The sequence below is a fragment of the Vollenhovia emeryi genome, unplaced genomic scaffold (assembly GCF_000949405.1).
Source record: "Vollenhovia emeryi isolate VEMERY1.0 unplaced genomic scaffold, V.emery_V1.0 DF939430.1, whole genome shotgun sequence".
Taxonomy (NCBI): Eukaryota; Metazoa; Arthropoda; class Insecta; order Hymenoptera; family Formicidae; genus Vollenhovia; species Vollenhovia emeryi.
In genome coordinates, this window is record NW_011966936.1 from 22,014 (window position 1) to 37,796 (window position 15,783).

The 15,783-nt window shown below is 42.8% G+C and overlaps 4 protein-coding genes across 6 annotated transcripts in view; all 4 read right to left on the reverse strand.

Annotated features, from left to right (window-relative positions):
* Nucleotides 1-1,688, reverse strand: part of LOC105557698 (cysteine-rich protein 2-binding protein) — a 5,358-nt gene extending 3,670 nt beyond the window's left edge. For all 3 annotated transcript variants that reach the window (XM_012005013.1, XM_012005012.1, XM_012005011.1), the window contains exons 1-2: nt 1,229-1,688; nt 1,007-1,155 (exon numbers count right to left, since the gene is read on the reverse strand). In XM_012005013.1, the coding sequence (XP_011860403.1) occupies nt 1,007-1,155; nt 1,229-1,641 (562 nt within the window). In that variant the 5' untranslated portion in view covers nt 1,642-1,688. The remainder of the gene's footprint in view (nt 1-1,006; nt 1,156-1,228) is intronic.
* Nucleotides 1,689-1,763: 75 nt separating this feature from the next.
* LOC105557697 (inosine-5'-monophosphate dehydrogenase) lies at nt 1,764-4,325 on the reverse strand. The gene is made up of 2 exons (XM_012005010.1): nt 3,741-4,325; nt 1,764-3,679 (listed from the first exon to the last, which is right to left on the reverse strand). The coding sequence occupies exons 1-2, from the start codon at nt 4,065-4,067 to the stop codon at nt 2,435-2,437; spliced, it is 1,572 nt and encodes a 523-aa protein (XP_011860400.1). The 5' UTR covers nt 4,068-4,325; the 3' UTR covers nt 1,764-2,434.
* A 1,871-nt stretch (nt 4,326-6,196) lies between these two features.
* On the reverse strand, nt 6,197-10,390 carry LOC105557704. The gene is made up of 9 exons (XM_012005019.1): nt 10,336-10,390; nt 10,228-10,282; nt 9,390-9,533; nt 9,227-9,316; nt 9,004-9,125; nt 8,871-8,941; nt 8,458-8,794; nt 6,899-7,849; nt 6,197-6,820 (listed from the first exon to the last, which is right to left on the reverse strand). Exons 1-9 carry the CDS (start codon nt 10,388-10,390, stop codon nt 6,615-6,617), a joined length of 2,031 nt encoding a protein of 676 aa, XP_011860409.1. The 3' UTR covers nt 6,197-6,614.
* Nucleotides 10,391-12,715: 2,325 nt separating this feature from the next.
* LOC105557696 (solute carrier family 35 member F5) lies at nt 12,716-15,534 on the reverse strand. Its single transcript, XM_012005009.1, has 8 exons — nt 14,921-15,534; nt 14,707-14,844; nt 14,581-14,637; nt 14,248-14,511; nt 13,986-14,168; nt 13,580-13,899; nt 13,250-13,498; nt 12,716-13,169 (listed from the first exon to the last, which is right to left on the reverse strand). Exons 1-8 carry the CDS (start codon nt 15,083-15,085, stop codon nt 13,100-13,102), a joined length of 1,446 nt encoding a protein of 481 aa, XP_011860399.1. The 5' UTR covers nt 15,086-15,534; the 3' UTR covers nt 12,716-13,099.
* Between the last annotated feature and the right edge of the window lie 249 nt (nt 15,535-15,783).

A 15,783-nucleotide genomic window follows, 5' to 3' on the forward strand; every position in this document is an offset into this window, starting at 1 on the left:
ATAACTCAAAAAGTTCTTAATAAAAAAATAATTTATTATAGCGTTTTGGAAAGCTCTCGAGGTCAGCTACAAGAATATGTAATAAAAAATAAGGGACGCCATTTAAAAAAATATTTTGTAATTTATGTCAAAATATTGGAACTTTCAAACCTTAATAACTCAAAAAGTTCTTAATAAAAAAATATTTTATTATAGCGTTTTGGAAAGCTCTCAAGGTCAGCTACAAGAATATGTAATGAAAAATAAGGGACGCCGTTTAAAAAAATTGGTGTGACCTTTATGTGACCTTCAAATAATTCTTCAAGGTTAAACCAATGGTACCATCTTATGGCCCCCTCGAAACCAAGCAACTTTTGTCTGAAACTTTTTTCGAAATAATCCATTCCAACCGAGAAATATTATTGTCTCAAGATAAACGCCCCACCCCTGTATATATAGTTTATTTTACTTCAGCTTACAGCCAAGAAGTGGACTTGGTTTACAATAGTTCTTAACTCATTCACTCCTGCATACTTATTCTATTCCTCCCTATTTCTTCTTTACGTATCGTGACTAGTTTATATTGCTTATTTATTATTTACATTTCTTTCCCTCCTTCCTTCTGTACTCTCTTCTCTTCTTTTTTTAAACTTCACAACCTGCATTCTCTTTCTATCCATACCTTCCTAATAGTGTTCCCCTTTTCCTTACTAATTCGTCACTCCGTATCTTATCCCTTATTTCTTTATTGTTTTTTCCTAATTTCTTGAACCAGTGTGACGTCATACTCCATTCCTTTATATAATGCTCAAGACTATCCCATCCCGTATTACAAAAAACACAAGTTCTTTCTGACTTGGTATCGCTCGAAAAGGAGCCAAAAGAATAGGGTCGAAACGTTGTGTAATAAACTAATTAAATAACTAGCCAGTTGGGTTGACTACAAGTTTCCCGTCTCAATCCTTAATCATTACTGGCGACAATAAGCGGACTCTTCTTTCGTTACGTAATATACATTAGGTCATACTTTTGGCGATGAGAATTTCGGGAGGATCGCTGTCCAATAGTTTCCACCATCCGGACTCTCCCAATTCACCGGTGCCGGACTTGAAGAAGATGCCGCTGTAATGGGACAACGTACCGGATATGGTGCCGATCCAATTCTTCTTCCTTTTCCTGAAAGAGGAGGAAGCAGGTAACGTCAACTGACATACGTAAGGGATCTCTAGACGGGGCGTAATGTACTTACACAGTCTTCTTGAACAAGTAATCCCAATTTCTATCGATAAAAGTGCCGATGTCGGACTTCCAATGAAAGTATCCCCTTTTGCTGATGCCGTTGGATTTTTCACGTAGGTTGTAAAGCGTCAAAATGATGACGTTGAGCCACGGCATTTTGTCGCGCACCACCGTTTCCTCGGCCAGCGGACTGCAGGAGGCACAGTTGAGCTCGAAGAAGACATCTCCCACGAAAGAGGCCGGGACGCTGCCTCTCTCCAAGCACGCCGTGTGTATACTTTGGCCGCATCCACCGCTGCAACGCAACGCTGGCTTGTCGTAACAGTCGCATGCTCTGCCACAATTCTTGCATCTTTCGACGCTCTCGGCTTCGCTCAATTCCTTCCAATTTGTCTCTCGAGCGTTTTTCACGTGCTTCTCCATCTTAACCTACCTAACCTCTATCTTTATTTTCGGTCCTTCGGTACAAAATCGATGACGTCATAAGCTAAGCTACGAGTAGGCGCGCGCGCGCGCGCGAGAGAGAGAAACAGAAACACAGATAATCATGCTTATAATACATCAAGTTGGTCCATTTATTCGAGATATACAGTTTATTATACAAGAATACTGTATAAAATATATCGCCGGATGTCGCCGCAAGTTGATACTGGGCAAGGGAGAGATCTCAGTATTTTCTTCGGGGTTTAATAGCGTTCTATTCTGTCAAGTTACACGTAGTCAGTACCGGCGTTAGGGCGGGGCGCGGTCGCCCAGGGCGCCAAATCTGTAGGGGCGCCGCTGCCTGGTTTCACCTAGTTTGAGAGCGAGAGAGAGAGATTCCCTGAAATATAAAAACAAAATGGGGTTCGTCGTTCGATATTATTACCCTGTCTTTTCTTTCGCAAGAATTTCGAGCCCTTGAATTTGAATGGGCGCCACGATAATCTTGCTCAGGGCGCGAATGTTGCTAAAACCGGCACTGCACGTAGAATTTTCAACAAAGATTGTAAAAGAGAATTCGAAGAACAGCGAAGAGCGGCCTGTTTCGGCGTGACGCTAATATCATTTTTTTGCGGCTAAATGATCTGCTGCGCCAACACACTCGATCTTAATATCGCTCCTTGTGAACATATAAAATGTACGTAAAATCGATCAAGTGTAACGTCGACGAGAGCAGCTCCGAGGTAAATAGACTTGTAACAGGTACCAATTCCGCGTAACGAGATAAGCAGAATTAATAGAGCCTCTTCTCGTAGGAGAACAAGCTGTGTACGTTGCCCTCCTGCTGAGCCGAGTGTGTTCTCCTCTCAAACTTCAATTCCCCGCAATACATCATAGAACGCAGGGCGGTGAGCGACCTAGCGCCAATGTCCTGACAGCCGTGCTTGATGCCGCAAGTGAGATAGGGGAGAAATTTGAGGACCGAGCCCTTGTCCACTATCGAGCCACTGACACCTTGGGCCACCTTCATCTTGTCCATCTCGTTGTGAAAGTATCTGTCCATCGCCGAGCCCTTGGCGTCCTTCCTGTCCATGGCCTCGAGCGAGCCCATTCCCCTGTACTTTTTCAGCCGGACTCCGTCGCTGAAGAAATACTCGCCCGGAGCCTCGGACGTACCGGCGAGCAGGGAGCCCATCATAACTGTGCTGGCGCCCAGACTGAGACCCTTGATGATATGCCCGATAGACTGAATCCCACCGTCCGCTATCACGGGTATTCCAAACTTCCTCGCGTACTCGGAAACCTTATAAACGGCGGTGGCCTGCGGCCGGCCGACGGCCATCACCTCCTGCGTGATGCAGATCGACCCGGAGCCCATCCCGACGCGCAGCGCGTCCGCTCCCGCCTCTATGAGGCTCTTGGCCTGCATCGTGGTGACGACGTTGCCGGCGATCACTTGTAAGTTTGGGAACTGCGACTTCACGTACTTGATCATGTCGACCTGGTACATCGAGTTGCCCTGCGACGAGTCCAACACCACTACGTCCACGCCGGCGGCCACGAGCAGCTCCAGCCGGTGCTTGTCCGCCTCCCGCGTCCCTATCGCCGCCCCCACCAGCAGCTGTTTGTTCTCGTCCTTGCTGGCGTTCGGGTAGCTACGGTTCTTCTTCAAGTCGGTCCTCGCCATCAGGGAGACGAGTTCCCCCCGTTCGTTGACAATGGGCAGCTTTCCCTTCTTGGACTTTTCCAAAATGACATTCGCCTCTTGCAACGTGACGCCGGCCGGCGCGGTGATGAGGTCCTCGAGAGTGGTCATGATAGAGCTCAGCGATTTACGCTGATAATTGGGCAAACGTTCGAGGAAGTCAATGTCTCTGGAGGTGACGATACCTAGCAGCTTGCCGCCGACCTTGCCCGTGTCCGTCACGGGTACTCCGCTGAAGCCGTGCTCAGCCTTGACGTTTAGAACGTCGTTGACCGTGTGATGTGGCGCCAACACCACTGGATCCCTGATGAAGCCGTGCTTGTACTTTTTCACCTGTAAACAATCGCTGATATACGTTCCACCCTCCGACCATCAACCCTTGTTGTAACGTTACCTTGTGCACTTCGTTCGCCTGATACTCGGGGATGCAATTGTGATGAATGATGCCGATCCCACCGGACAGGGCCATCGCTATAGCCATGTCGGACTCGGTAACGGTGTCCATGGGCGAGGACACGAGGGGTGCCTTGAGCATGATTTTTCTCGTCAGCGGTGACAGCAGATCGACCTCGTCCGCGGTGAAGTCGATGTAGCCCGGGAATATTATGAAATCGTTGTAAGTGAGTCCGTCACCCGCGGTGAATAGTTGCGCAGCCGACAAGCCGTCGTCCGGTAGCGGCACGTCCGCCGGCTTTATATCGCCCAGCACGTAGTCCGCCATAATTTCCCGTCGTCGAAGCCTCGTCGCGAGTCGCTACCTTGCTTTACTCCGAAAAAGACCCAGAGGAGACGCGCGAGCCTCTCCGAAAGGATGTGTGCCGTACAGATCGCTACAGATGGCTGAAAGAGCACACGTGTGCACGTGCGCGCTCGAGACTGCTCCGAGACTCGGTGCAGCCGGGTGCAGTCGGTGCTGCTCGCACGCTGATGAGCCCTTTGACTATACAGGGTGTCCCAATTTAATGTCCCACCCCAAATAACTTTTTTATTTTTGATCGCGGAAAGAAACGTTTCAGACAAAAGTTGTTTGGTTTCGAGGGGGACATAAGACGGTATCATTTATGTGACCTTGAATAGTTGCTTGAAGATCACGCGAAGGTCACTTTAAATATTTTTAACGGAACACCCTATTGTTTATTACACTATCTTATTCTACTTATTAATATGAATAACTTTTGTCTGAAACATTTGTCGATTTGTCTAATACTTTTTGACATATTCAAGAGAAAATTTATAACTTTTTCCATGTTTAGCTTATGATATTTCGATAACTGTTTGTCGGAGGAAAAAGTAGTACTGGACTTTTTTACTTAATTTGATCTCAGGAATATGCTGTTGCAATAGTGCTCCAATTATTGAAAATTTTTGTGTATTGTAACATACACAAAATTTACATACACAAAAATTTTCAATAATTGGAGCACCATTGCAACAGCATATTCCTGAGATCAAATCAAGTAAAAAAGTCCTGTACTATACTTTTCCCTCCGACAAACAGTTATCGAAATATCATAAGCTAAACATGGAAAAAGTTAAAATTTTCTTTTGAATATGTCAAAAAGTATTAGACAAATCGAAAAATGTTTCAGACTAAAGTTATTCATATTAATAAGTAGAATAAGATAGTGTAATAAACAATAGGGTGTTCCGTTAAAAATATTTAAGGTGACTTTCGCGTGATCTTCAAGCAACTATTCAAGGTCACATAAATGATACCGTCTTATGTCCCCCTCGAAACCAAACAACTTTTGTCTGAAACGTTTTTTTCTGCAATCAAAAATAAAAGTTATTTGGGGTGGGACATTAAATTGGGACACCCTGTATGTATAATCATCATAGATATAGGAATACAGAGATGCTTAGGCTGCGATTTCACTATCAATTCTGACGCTAGCGTCAGGGAAAAAAAGCTGGATTTGTTCAGCTTCAAGCGTCAAAGTTTCTTGTCGTCCGTGGGCGGACCTTTTAAAACAGCGCAGTTCTTTACAGTGTCTTTCTTAGGACCCCAGTTATTAGTACCGTGCTAAAATGGTCGGCGAAGAGGATGTAAGTAACGAAGATGATATATAATAATTATTTTATTTTTATTGGCTCACGAAAGGAAGTTGTCTGTTTACTCAAAGAAGATCCTACTATTTGCAGTAAATCTTCAAACTGTGTAGCAGATATTCTAAAATAATTTCTAAACGTGCTGTCTTCTAAAACAATATTGGGAAATATCGCATGATAAAAACCATGCAATTTTCTATTTTCAAATAACGGTGCAACCCAATAACGCTTTTTGGTATATTGTCTCTTCTGCATTTTTTTCAACTCATTAATCACTGCCACACATACCATTAGACGTTTTTTTATTCTTTTCTCTTCTTTTTAAATTTAAATTACTTTTAAACATTTTGTTTGCCACTCGTAATATCTTTGATTAAATGACATTTCTTCAAACCAAGTTAAGATTAGCTAACTTAAACTCGACGCAATGTAGTGCACTGACGCTCAAACTTGGATACCAGGGCTGCTGTCGCGAGAAAATCAAAATGATCCGGATGAAAATGACCCTGTGCTATGATTGGTCAAATCTGAAATTTCGTAGCATCACATTGAAATTTTATTCAATGAAATTCCAGATTTGACCAATCATAGCATATTTTAATCCCGATCATTTTGATCTTCTCGCGAAAGCAGCTCAGGCTCTTTTGACGCTAGCGTCTGTTGACGCTGAAAAATCTAGCGTCATAGCGTCAGGTGAAGCCAACTGGCAGTCCATTATTATATATATAAGGCCTGTTCTTTATTACTGCACTACTGAACTAGTGCAATAAGTTAAAATGAAACAAATAATTAATAGATTACTTCTCATTCCAACTCATTGCACCAGTGTGCACTAGTTCAGGAGTGCAGCGATGAAGAACAGACTACTTGACAAAGGATAAGCCTATTATATGTTATCGCGACAGCGCCTCGCGCTTTAAAACGCGAGCTCAATCACCGCTCGACACCCGTGGCCTCTATAACGTTCACACGTCCATCAATCCAAATTTCAATTCATCTTTTCAGAAATGGACATTGCTGACCATTTGATAAATAAAAGCTACTATCCTTCTCGCACCATGCTCTGCTCGCCTTGTTTCAATTAAAGTGGACGCAATCATATAGATATATAGATGTGTATGTATAAATGTACAAATGTATAAACACTCGCATATGTGTAGGACAAGTAAAAATGTAGAGCATTCGCAAAGATGGGAAACACGTGCGCGTATAGCTACCGTCAATTTCGATCGAATCTCGCTGGTCGTAAAAAAATCGTGGCCAGGACGTTGACAACTCCATCGAGAGCTTCTCCGAACGACGACGCGGCGTGTCGGAACGTTAGTTCGATATAGCCCGCGTTCTCGTCCTCGTATTCCTCGAAGAAATGGTCGTACACCATGGGCAGAAATATCACCGCGACATACATCGCGATGCACAGCAGCGCTAGAAAGAATTAGAAAATTGTGCGCGGTTTTTTTTTCTCTCTCAGCTAGGACGAGCGAGATATTTCCGTTACGTTACCTGTAGCTCGAAGTCCGAGCAACTGTTTGCTCGCTCGCTTCGTCCTTTTCCGTTCATTCCTGTTCGCGAACAATGCCGTGTTGATGATGCACGAGAGTACAGAGCACCGTCGTAACGTTTGGGATTCGGGTAAACGATTCTCGTTCGAGAGACCTCCGTCTCTCTCTCCCGCCACGTAAGATCGGTCATCCGGCTTACGCGCGAGTTTCCAGTAATACTCCCAGTAACTTTTGCTCAACAGCTCTTGAGTCTCTAGGGGGATGGCCGATGGCTTCTCCAGCTCGTCTCCCGCTCGTGGATTCGCCAACAAACGGGAACTTACTCGGCTTTGCTTCGACATATTGTATTTTACTAATATAGAATTCGCGCTGTTTACGCCGCTTCTTCCGCGCAACGATAGACTTACCTTGGAGCGACCGTGGCTCTTTTCGTATCGTTTACCTTTAACGCGACGATAACCAGGCAGTATCAGAGTGCAGTCGGAATCTGCAATCGCCAAACGGGATTTTCTCCGAAGGAACGAGTTTGCCTTCCTCAACAGATCGGCGCGGTTTATCGTTGTTCGTTTAACGCTCGTTTTTATACGTTTCACGTTAACGAGCTGCTCTCTGTTTTTCCTTCTCTCACTTTGCTCCTTCTCCTCCTCCTCATTACCTTGGCTATGTTCTCTACCACAAGTTGCGTTCGTCGAAGGATCGTCCGCACGATGCGCGAGCTTTTGCTCCAAAGTCTTTCTTTCGCCAGACATTTCCCTCGCGGATGCACAATCCGTCGCGCAGCCTTGACCGTCGCAATTTTTCAATCCTGTTGCGGTATTTGAAGTCGCGTAGCTCCCAGTGTTTGCGTCGCCCGCGTCCAACGCTTGGGCATCTCGATTCAACGACACTCTCTCCTTATCGCACACTCGACCGGAAGCGTGCCTCTCGTTCTTGGCGTGACATTGCTCGGTTCCTGAAAAAGGCAACATTCCGATCGTCCTTTGGGACCGAGCAACTCGTCGAACTTGTCGAACGAGCGACCCCATACAGCACAGATGGTTGCAGTTACATTGCAATCTTGCAGAGACATTGCAGGGATATAAAATTGCAAACTTTCGATAGCAATATTGCAGCAATGTTTCCAAAATGATAAAAATACTATATTTTCTATTTAAAACATTTTTCTAATTACGAGAATTTTATAATGTTACTTTCGTTGATACCAATAATGCGCGAACTATTAAGTACTTGATCAGTGCGGCGGTGCTCGCAATCTCCATCTATTGCGAAGCGACATAATCTCCTTAGGTTGCTTCGCAATAGCTTGCTGTGTATTGAAAAAGGCCCGGATGCATACGTAATTAGTAAATTCTCTGCTTATGTACAACAAATTATTCCAAAAATATTGCACTGCAACATTGCTATAATGTTGCACTGCAATCTCTCTGAGGACGGACATTTCAACGTTGCTGCAATCCTCCAGAAACCTTGCAGCAATGTTGCGCAACGTTGCTGCAATATTGCAATCTTGCAATGTAACATTTCTGCTGTGTGGGACGTAAATTACAAATACTAATTCACTATCAAGTGGGTATTTTTCATTCGTAGGCTTGTTCAAGCTACACGTCGAATTTGTGTGGATCGATCTCGCACGGATGTTCTCTCTCGTTTTGTCACCGTCGTTTTCGCACACCGAGAGCATTTCAATATCTTTTCCCACTCGAGTGTGAGTAGTCGATATTTGCGAAGGTACATCACGACGATAGGTGACGACGGGAATTTGAACGCTGTAACACTGCAACGACTGCAGTGACACGGGCGAAGAAGAGGAAGCAGCAGCAGCAGCTTCCAGAGTGTCGATGGGTAACGCGTGTATCTTCTTCTCGTCGACCATTAACAGCAGTGGCTTATTGCTCTTCTAGTGACAAAAAACACATCGGTATGCCGGTATTATCCGAATGTTTGATGCTAACGTCATCTGAAACTTTGCCTACTTGTTTCTCTTGTTGAGAATATCTACTTTCGTCTACGTCGTCGTGTCGTTCGTTAGCTGACAGTTGGAGAGCTGAAATAAATTTGGAAATTGTAGCTAACAATAAATGCAGAAAACGGAATCATTTGTCATACGCGATCGTTTTCCTTCCAAACTGGGCCGTTTGTTGCTCCTCGTCGTTGATTTCTCTGATAAATTGTCCTTGTCCTCGACTTTCAATTCGTCTGGCTTCTCAGACTTCTGTCGCGATATCTGTCTGTATTACAAATTATATGTAGATACATTGGATACAAATAACACTTAGAGCTACTACATTAAAGCCACGAGTTGTAGCAAAGTGACGACGAGAGACGGTACCTTCTGAAGCGCGGGTCAAAGCAGCCAGGCAGTCTTTTCGCTGAATGCGTCGTCGCCTCGTACTTTTGGTTCAATCTTGACTTGAGGCGTCTCGAGTGAAAGAAAGAGGAGTAGATCGAAAAGATGCAGCGGTACGATACAACGTGATCGTGAAACAACTTACTGGCATGCAGCAGTTTGCACCGCGCCGCGACCCTTTTTAGGAGTTGCCGTCAAAGTGACTACACACGGAGGTTCGATAATGTCATCGGTATTGTTGCTCGAGCGACGTGGAGGTATTTTCGGCCAGGACGGATCAGATGGAATCCTAATGTCGAGGACGTGGTGAGATTTAACGTCGACAACATTCCTAACGCTTGCCCAATCGCTCTTGAGGGGATCCTAAAGCCGCTGATGAACTCGATCGGTGTCGATAAGATATAGGGGACGGAATTAAAAACGTCAATTATCGACATTTTTAATTCCAAGTTCCACTCGGTCCGAGAAATTTATAGCCAATCAATTTGCAACTTTTACGAAAAAGCAGCAATTTTATTAGCTACACATTGTGCAGACCAAGATTTTGGATCGAATTCTAGCATTGTCAACACCGTGGCTTTAATCTGACAATCTGACAGATGTTTGGCAGCGAAAATCTCTCCCGAAAAAGCCAGCAATTATTTCTACACGCTGCACTGCTCTTTTCCTACTTCTTCTTAGAAGTAATCTTTTTTCTAGGCTATTAATCTTATTTTTGTATATATTTATTGTGGAATTCTTGTATCAAGCAAATATTGTCTTCAAGTGTACCAAAAATTAGTAAAATTTGTAATTTTTTTGGATTTTGATATAAAGTCGACCGGTATAGTCTAGATTTTGCTGCGTACTTTAATTCCGTAAAAGAGTTTTGTATTTCTAGAAAGCCAATTAAAAAATTACTTCTAACGAAGAATGTCGATAAAACAGACGGCCTTAGGATCCCCTTAATAATGCGATTATAATATAATAGTAGTATACCGTACCGTAATGTTCCGGTGTTATACTTTTCCGAGATTGTTGGTAAATTTTGCCCGTTTACTAAAAAGCATAAAAAAAATGTCAAAGCCATTTTCGACCGCGACGACATTTACCATCTTCACCTTTTATATGCAACTCGAGTGTATTTGTCTCGTTATCGTGCGCCATATCGTCCGATAGATAATTGCGGGTACTTGAATTCCTTTGTAACGTGGTGTGTCGCGCTATTTCAGTAAATCGAAACTTGATATATATTGATTAACCTAAAATGTTGTACGAGGCACTACAATTACATGGCCCTTGGATATTTCGTGGCTTTCGTGTTTAACGAGAGTCAATTGTCTTGGAATTATTTCTCATTACCCACAGTGCACCATACAGCACTACGTTAAAATTAGCGAACATAGAAATGAAATTGTTAAGGATTATACTTTATTATCACATAATTTTTATATATGTATACAACTTTAACTTTAGAACATAATATTTACATGGAATATACAATAGACAGTTATAGCCAGTCTTGGGTTTCGATAGAGAGAGAGAGAGAGAGAGAGAGAGGGAGAATATATGTCATTTTCCTTAATTTTGAATAAGAGATCACGAATGATTGGACACGATTGAAAGCGAAAAATATCTTTCGATTTGAATTTCAAGTCTGGTTATAACATTGCAGGAACGATCAATTACTTAAATTACTATCTACTCGATATTCTTTTAATCTACTACCCTCTAAGGTATAAGGTTTGCGCAACATTTTTTTCCCTCTTTTATCACATTACGCGTTCATTAATCTAACATTGCAACTGCCCTTTCCTCCTCGAAGATGTCGTTTCCTTTTTAAAACGTTCTTTCCCTTTCTACGAAGTCTCTCCCCGATACTCTACTACAGCGTAAATATATAATGTCCAAGACAATTTACAAAATCGGGAAATGTAATAAAAATACGACATGGTGCAACGCGTCATTTAGTTGAATTGAGATCAGTCGAGATGTATATCAATTCTTCAAAAATGTCGGACATGATCGTTTACGACAAGAGACGCGAGATGTAAATTTTACGACTACGAGAAAGTACGGTGGGTGCACCTTATTCCACTTGACAGTTGTCCATCTTTTCGAGTAATCAACATCTGTCCCGATACAGAATTTTGAGAGCGATAAACAGTTTATCTCACAGTTATCACGATACTCGCTTTACACATCTATCTTATCTAAATTTTTTTGTTAACATTTGTTGAACACAACATAGTGAAACTTGTGCGTGTATTAATTATCGAAGCTGGAAGGAAAAGGCGAATGTCAGTTATCTAAATCGCTGCTGAAATTAATAGCGAAATGACGAGTCGATAGATGTGCCATGACTAGACGCTCCAAATATACAATGAATCATTATTTTTGCCGAATACAAAACTTTGATCTCACGTCATTGATTCTATACTTTCTACTGACGACGTACTTGCTCTTTTACTATCATGAAATTTTTAATTGGTCCAAAGCATTAGCACTCCCTTTGTATATACAGGGTAGGCCATTTTAATCTACGCACTGAAATCTCTCAAAATCCGTAAGTTTAAGACAAAAGTTGTATGGTTTCGAGGGGGCCGTAATAGGGTACCATTGATTTGACCTTGAAGAATTATTTGAAGGTCACATAGAGGTCACACCAATTTTTTAAATGGCATCCCCTATTTTTTATTACATATTCTTGTAGCTGACCTCGAGAGCTTTCCAAAACACTGTAATAAAATATTTTTTTATCAAGAACTTTTTGAGTTGTAAAGCTTGATGGTTCCAATATTTTGACATAAATTATTAAATATCTCATAAAATATTCATTTTTTGATTATCTTTTCTTAATAGTTTTATGCACAGAATAATGTCGGCTGTTGTGGGTGCAGTTCCGATCCGCGCAACCTCCACGTGGTATACCTTGGGTAATACTAATGCCGGCGGTACTGTTACTTTCAAGCTTTGTAACTCAAAAAGTACTTTACGAAAAAACATTTTATTATAGTGTTTTGGAAAGCTCTCGAGGTAGGCTACAAGAATATGCAAAAATATATAGGTGTTCCATTAAAAAAATTAACCGTAACCTTCAAATAACTCTTCAAGGTCAAACCAATGGTACCCTATTATAGCCCCCTCGAAACCATACAACTTTTGTTCGAAACATTTTTGTCTTAAACTTATGGATTTTGAGAAATTTCAGTGCGTAGATTAAAATGGCCTACCCTGTATAATATATATAATATATATATGTATAACCCTTACTTGTTAAAACTATATCTCACTTGTAATACTTTGTCTAAAATCAGCCAAATACTAAAAACAATAAGTACAGAACGCACTGGATGTGCTCCGTTTGTGAAAACGTTACTTTTACCATGCAGCAGAGTCGTTGATTAATCATCAGTGATACAAAGCTTTAATAGCATAAAAAATATTACTGTTTAGTGAAAAGTATAGTCATATAAATGAATACTTGTTTGATTTTCATCAACTCTTATTACATAGTATGTACAGATTTCGGTAAAGACACTGAATTTCTTGGTAGGATGTAGCGTAATTGATGAAAACAGTAGGAATGAATGTAAAGAGGTAGTTTGAAATGCACAATGACCACGAACAAATAAAGCATGTTAATTGCGTTTGTCATAAATTGACTCGCAATCGCGTTATTGTCAGGCAGTAATATCATTTTGTGATGTTCCGTGCGGAATAAAGCGATATATGGGGAAAGTAAGATCGTTACTTAATCGTTACTTTACGCCACAAGATGTAAAACAAGATTGAGACAGTGAGATTGAGAGGGAATCTAAATGAAGATGGGTATGCACGAGATGTTGTCCAATTCTCTCTCATTATTGTCTCGTATTAAGCTTCATGATCGCCACTGTCTATTCCTATCAAAGACTCGGTTTGCTCTGCCTCGAGATCTGGCAGCCTGAAAATATCAATCTTCCATGTAACAACTTTGGCGAAATTGACATTTTATCGTAATAACATTTATATGGTGGCATTTACCTCGCAGATCTGTTGTTTCTCCTGCAGATCCAGATGAAAAATCTTTTTATTAGATCCATAACAGGATCCCAATTGTCGTAGTAAGATAAAAGAGATACCGTGAGGAATGCCAGGAGCATTGGAATACTTCCCAGATAGAAAATGCAAGGGTATTCAACTTTTTTCAAGAGAACATCGGCTATCATCGACATGGGCATTGTTAAGCTTACGGCCATCGTTGCTACGAGAGACGACGTGAGAAAGCAGCCCCTGTAGGTAGATACGTAGGCTTTAGGTTACACAAGGGCCATTGCCGTAATGACATCAAGTTACGACATTGGCATATATTACCATAGCCAGAGAACTTTGCTCAGAACAGTACCAATTAGACCGTTTATAATTAGGAATGTCCACTGATGGCTGTTGGGCCACTCAAACTCTTCCCAATGGCCATAATGAAGAATAAAGAATAGAGGCCACAAAAGTGTTAAATTGAATATTCCCACGAAGCCAAAAAACATTGGTATATCCATCTTGTCTTCGTGATCTACTTTCCTCTTTAAAAATACTATGTACGCAGCATAGAAAAAAGCACTGACTAGAGCCAATATTATGCCCGTTGACATATTATCACTTTCTATTAGATTTAAATCCGAAATGCCGACCAATACCTGTAAGTCAAGCGTTTCTCAAGCTATTATTGGACATGTATACAACTCACGAGTTTCGAATCGTTCCGTTCAATTAGTAGACTTACCAGTCCGAAGATGCTAACGACCACAGCGGCTAATTTCGATAGCGTAAACTTATCTCCTCCGTTACTGGGGAAGGAAGCGGCGAGAAACAAAGTGAACAAGCTGGACGTTGAAGACAATACGTTAACGATTCTGGCTTGAGTTTGCTCCAATGATATCTGATACGTATAATTTGCCATGAACCACTAGAAGAAGGCAGAAGGGACTGGGGGATTAGTAGTAGATCCGGGTGACTCGACACAACGTACACATAGCGTTACCCACAAATAAGCAGAACATGAGGGCTATCTTGGCTACTTTTTGTACAGAAAATTTGTTCGCTTGCCGCCTCGCGTGTTCTCCAGCTCTAACACTCGCTTGGTAGCTGAGCCGTGCCAACAGAGCCTCGGTGGCATCGCTCTCCGACATGTGGCGCACCTCCGCCAATTTACTGAATCTTACGGAGCGAATGGACGAGTCGTCGCTTTCCGTGCCTGACGAACGGTCGCAATGGTCCGGAGTTTTGATTGGAACAAACGTTGGATCGCTCTACGAAATTACTTGCTTTATTCTCAACTCTTTCGACAAATCACGTTACAAATCAAGATTTACACTCACTAAACTTGTATTGGCCTCCGAGTAAAAGTTGTCATCTTCAACATTGGGATCTATGAACTGGAATCAAGTGTAAAACGTGTATAAGGGGGAAGAGTGCAAATTTGTTTATATTATGCGACGAATTACCATATACGTTGCAGGTTTATTGCATTGTTCCCGCCAGGGTGGCCAGAAGCAGAGGCCAAGCAAATAAAGGGTGAACATAGACGTCCTTACGTACGTACTAAAAAATGGCTTCTCAAACGTTTCGTTCCTGTAGATGTACTGAAACACAATACAGTGAAGACGGTATAGCAAGAGTGCCGAGAGGGCAAGGCGGAGAGATGAAAGTTGCTCTTACTTTGCTGAGCTCGGAACTGGAGACCCATATTATATCAACCAGTAATAAAACTAAAAGTCCCAGTACGAGTCTTTGAGATTTATTCATCATCGCCGCGAGCTTGTGAGGATCCTCCGCCATCCCCTGTTGCCTACGTTGGCGTAATTCCACGGAACAGCTCATCATCCCTCTCTCTTTTACAACATTGTTCCTGCAAAGCTACGCAACATTCCGGGCTATCACAGCACGGTGACGGACAGACCGATGAAATTAGCGTCGTGGGGAATTGTTACGATTAGAAATTACATCACTTTCTCCCTTCGTTCCGTCGCGTCGCGCGTCGCGTCGCTTGGAGAGCCTCCGTAATAATTTTATCACCAGGTGGAAAAGGGAGGCTGATACTCGCGCGCCACTCGCGGTCTGTTCGTCTCTGATAAGCGAGAATTGACAATGCGAGGGCCTCCGCTCGCATTAACAGGTGTGAAAGAGAGCGATAAGCGAAACTCGAATTTTTTTTCTCAACGGCACACACCGACAAGAACACCTAACCTAACCTAACCGGCTGTTGGCTAGCGGCTTGCGGCCCCGGCCTCGGCCGACGACGTTGATCCCCCGCATCACATCGCTCTCTCTCGCCAGCGAGTCTCGTGTCGGTTTTCGCTCGATTCGTGTGCGACACCGTCGGTCGTGCTGCTGGTCGCGTTGGTGCGTGCAGCGATTACGCTCTATGCCGCCGCCGCGTCGTCCGCCTACCACAGTTAACCACAGTTAACCGCAGTACGTATATGTGAGCGCTAGTGATAACGGCCAAGATAACAGGTGCGTCCGCTTCGTTAGCGCTATCGCGCTTGATAAGCATCCGTGTGTCACGTACCGAGCGATAC

What these genes read in the sequence shown, in the direction of transcription:
- LOC105557697 (XM_012005010.1), bottom strand. Translation starts at nt 4,067, where the DNA reads ATGGCGGACTACGTGCTGGGCGATATAAAGCCGGCGGACGTGCCGCTA. An exon ending in AGGCGAACGAAGTGCACAAG is followed by an intron (nt 3,680 to 3,740) that starts GTAACGTTACAA and finishes GATTGTTTACAG; the next exon opens with GTGAAAAAGTACAAGCACGG.
- LOC105557704 (XM_012005019.1), bottom strand. Translation starts at nt 10,390, where the DNA reads ATGGCGCACGATAACGAGACAAATACACTCGAGTTGCATATAAAAGGT. An exon ending in TTTGACCCGCGCTTCAGAAG is followed by an intron (nt 9,126 to 9,226) that starts GTACCGTCTCTC and finishes TTTGTAATACAG; the next exon opens with ACAGATATCGCGACAGAAGT. An exon ending in ATTCTCAACAAGAGAAACAA is followed by an intron (nt 8,795 to 8,870) that starts GTAGGCAAAGTT and finishes TTTTGTCACTAG; the next exon opens with AAGAGCAATAAGCCACTGCT.
- LOC105557696 (XM_012005009.1), bottom strand. Translation starts at nt 15,085, where the DNA reads ATGATGAGCTGTTCCGTGGAATTACGCCAACGTAGGCAACAGGGGATG. An exon ending in CCAGTTCCGAGCTCAGCAAA is followed by an intron (nt 14,845 to 14,920) that starts GTAAGAGCAACT and finishes ATTGTGTTTCAG; the next exon opens with TACATCTACAGGAACGAAAC. An exon ending in ATAAACCTGCAACGTATATG is followed by an intron (nt 14,638 to 14,706) that starts GTAATTCGTCGC and finishes ACTTGATTCCAG; the next exon opens with TTCATAGATCCCAATGTTGA.